The 3,183-nt window shown below is 30.0% G+C and overlaps 1 protein-coding gene across 1 annotated transcript; it reads right to left on the bottom strand.

Moving 5' to 3' along the window:
* LOC125836634 (lignin-forming anionic peroxidase-like) lies at positions 1–2,847 on the bottom strand. Its single transcript, XM_049515834.1, has 4 exons — positions 2,594–2,847; positions 1,945–2,133; positions 1,186–1,351; positions 1–530 (listed from the first exon to the last, which is right to left on the bottom strand). The coding sequence occupies exons 1-4, from the start codon at positions 2,798–2,800 to the stop codon at positions 118–120; spliced, it is 975 nt and encodes a 324-aa protein (XP_049371791.1). The 5' UTR covers positions 2,801–2,847; the 3' UTR covers positions 1–117.
* Positions 2,848–3,183: the final 336 nt, after the last annotated feature.

Here is a 3,183-nt window from a genome sequence, read left to right as displayed (position 1 = left end):
TTTAAACAAAAGCAAAATTACACTTGATCAAGACATTATAGTATCTCTCTTTTGGTACATAAACACAAACACAATTTATCATGCATATATTATAACTTATAAACCACTCCTAATTAACTAATTAACCCTCTTACAATCAGTCCTAATCTCTCCATTAGTACCTGTTAACACACCGATATTTCCCAATTTAATCATCGAGCTAGCAAAATCATCGAAAAATTGAGTCTGACTACCCGCGTAACGATTCACTATCGCGATTGTATCGGATCCCGATGTCGAAAATAATTCTTGATCTGTTTGAAGTAGACCTTCTTCATTTTGAAGATTTATGTAATAGTCATTATCAAAATTATCTGGAGTTGTTTTATCAAGATTTTCAAAAGTATTCCCATCGTTTCCTTGTGGACAAGTTCCTTGTAGTGTTGGTAAATAAGTTGAGTTTATTGTTGGATCAGGGCTAGCACTTCCATTAAAGTTGAAAAGTCTGTGTTGAAATGTCCTACATCTTGCTCTTCCAAATGTATGTGCACCTAAAAAATAATAATATTTATATGATCAGATCATCTGAAAGATGTTAACTAACATTATAACAGATAACTTAAAAATAATGATATAGTTGATAGTATAAAGATTCTTTACACTGTCAATGTCAATTGAATTCCTTTGACAATCTAGAAGTCAAAGTAGTAGTCATCTGAATTAAAATGACTAGTTTTATACTGTCTGTCAACCTATATATTATCAACATGTAATACATGAAATTCTATTACCAATGATTTATGGTGGAATGATAAAAAATGATTTCGCTCTTATTCAAAGGTCTCAAATTTGAAATCTGGAACGTACTTTTCGATTCCGTCTTTGAAAAATAATTAACCAGTGAAATTTCATATTTTGTCACAAGTGAAACTTCATGATATTGGCAATGGCTATTTCTTAATTACATGATTGAAAAATGACCATTTGTGAATTTTACCCATGTAATTCTCTTGGGCGAAAAGCGCGCCTACAAAGAAGGGGTGCGGTGGAATAGTAAAAAATTTCATGTCTCATAATCAGAGACCTCGAGATTAAATCCTTGAATAATTATAATCCTTTTTTATGATAGAAAATGCTAAAAGTCTTTATACATGATAATTTTTTTAAAAAATACACAAATTCAAATTAATTGAACAGATCAATTACCTGATAGAGCAACAAGATCAGTTATATCCATTCCCTTGTTGGTGAATTGTGGTCTCATAACATCAAGGCTTTCAACTGGGCTTGGGATATCACTATCAACTCCAGTTCTATTTGCTGTTAAGCTATCTCTTCTCCCTAAAAGAACTTGCCATGTTGGACCTCCAACCTGAAAAATATAGAAAATTAAACTAATTACACAAATACAGGTTTGAACTAAAGTTAATGAGTTCGGTCAAATCTATAATTCGTATTCTGGTTATGTTTCTGTTAATGATTGTGATAGGTTGAATAAGATTTCTCCTCCCTTAATCAGATATATTTCGAGTTTCAACTCTGAAATGAAAAGAATATCTAGTGGAGATCATTTTGCGCTTTCATAGTAAACTACATCTCTACCTTTTCAATATCTAGTGGAGATCGTTTTGTGCTTTCATCATAAACAACTTCTCTACCTCACAAGGTATAGGGGATGACATTCGTGTACACTCTATCAGTCTCTCCAGACCACTTCTGGAATCATACTGGATATCATGTTGTTGTTATTGTAGCACTATATCCACTTTAATGGTCTTACACAGAGGCAGAGGCAGATCCAAAATTATTAATTTATTGATCCTTGACCATGATTTTTTTTTTGCTTATTGAATTCCGAATAGATTAGGATTTGAATGTGCGAACTCTTCAAATTCAAATTAATCAAAATATTAAAATGAATACCGAACACCATATAATATGTTTTTTTGAGATTTGTGGACTTACCAAGGCAACTCCAATTTCAGATGCGAGAGCTAAAATATCAGCACAAGAAATAACACCGGGGCACACATTTTCCAATGCAGTTTTAATATCATCCACAATATCAAATCCTCCAGCACCAACATTTGCAGCTGCATCTTTTTCACTTATAATCCCAGTTGCATTATCTAGCAAAATAGATCCATCACAACCCTGTAAAAAATAAAATAAATATTATCAATGTAGTTTAACCTATGATAATATACTAATTATTATTTTTATCAAGTTATTATGAATTGATATATCGTCATAAATGACCTGATTATACAAATATTCATAAAAAGAAAATATAAAAATTGTACACCGACAAGGTAGTTTTTTTTTTGTCGCTATCATGTTAGACTTGCATGATATAATAATAAGTAACTCTACATATCACGCTTAATATGATAATCTAGAAAATAGAATAATAACCATATATAACTTAGGAAACTTATATGGATAGTGTAACTATATATAGTGTATATAACTTAAATCTTTAATTAAAAAATAAAAGGGTGACCAATCTACTATTTTTATGCAAATGTTAAACTACACTATGTACTATATATAGTGTATACTAACTTATAATAATAAATTGACACACATAAACATGCATAAAAAAATCACGTACATTAACGAAGCAATCGTGAAAATGAAGGCGAATAATTTTGGCACCAGCACGAACATCGGTACGTTGAGTTTGTTCCATGACACCACGTACAATTTCAGTAACATTAGGGCAAGTAGTAGCATAAAATGTAGTACTTAATTGAGCATTCGATGCTACCAAAATTGAAATCAAGAAGAAAATTGGAACAATAAATCTCAAAAAAGACATTATTGATGAGTGATGACAACTTTTTTTTTCTTTTTCTTTCAAGAATACTCAAGAAATTAAGTTGTTATATTTTAGTTATTCATTTTGGTTGCTATTTATAGAACATAGACATATAGTAATATCATTATCAATGTAATAATTATATATATAAAAAAAATAATAGGGAGACAAAGGCAAATATTAGCCGCCTATATGACTATTCTAAGAAAATAAGGGAAGAAAATTATTGATTAGATTATTTTATTTTATTTTTGTCAAGTTAGTTATGAAATTTCAATTTTTGCATTTAATTAAAATCTATAAAATTGGGCCATATATAGAAGACTAGTCTAATTAAAGAATTTATTTGGCACCAACTTGTGATTGTATAGTCCAAACACTTG

The sequence above is a fragment of the Solanum verrucosum genome, unplaced genomic scaffold (assembly GCF_900185275.1).
Source record: "Solanum verrucosum unplaced genomic scaffold, falcon-dt-bn FXZP01000284.1, whole genome shotgun sequence".
In the NCBI taxonomy this organism is placed as follows: domain Eukaryota; kingdom Viridiplantae; phylum Streptophyta; class Magnoliopsida; order Solanales; family Solanaceae; genus Solanum; species Solanum verrucosum.
This window is presented reverse-complemented; position numbering and strand designations above follow the sequence as displayed.

Coding starts and splice junctions, on each gene's coding strand:
- LOC125836634 (XM_049515834.1), bottom strand. CDS start 2,800: ATGTCTTTTTTGAGATTTATTGTTCCAATTTTCTTCTTGATTTCAATT. Junction 1,352..1,944: donor CTGAAATTGGAGTTGCCTTG/GTAAGTCCACAA, acceptor TATATTTTTCAG/GTTGGAGGTCCAACATGGCA. Junction 531..1,185: donor TGATCTTGTTGCTCTATCAG/GTAATTGATCTG, acceptor ATTATTTTTTAG/GTGCACATACATTTGGAAGA.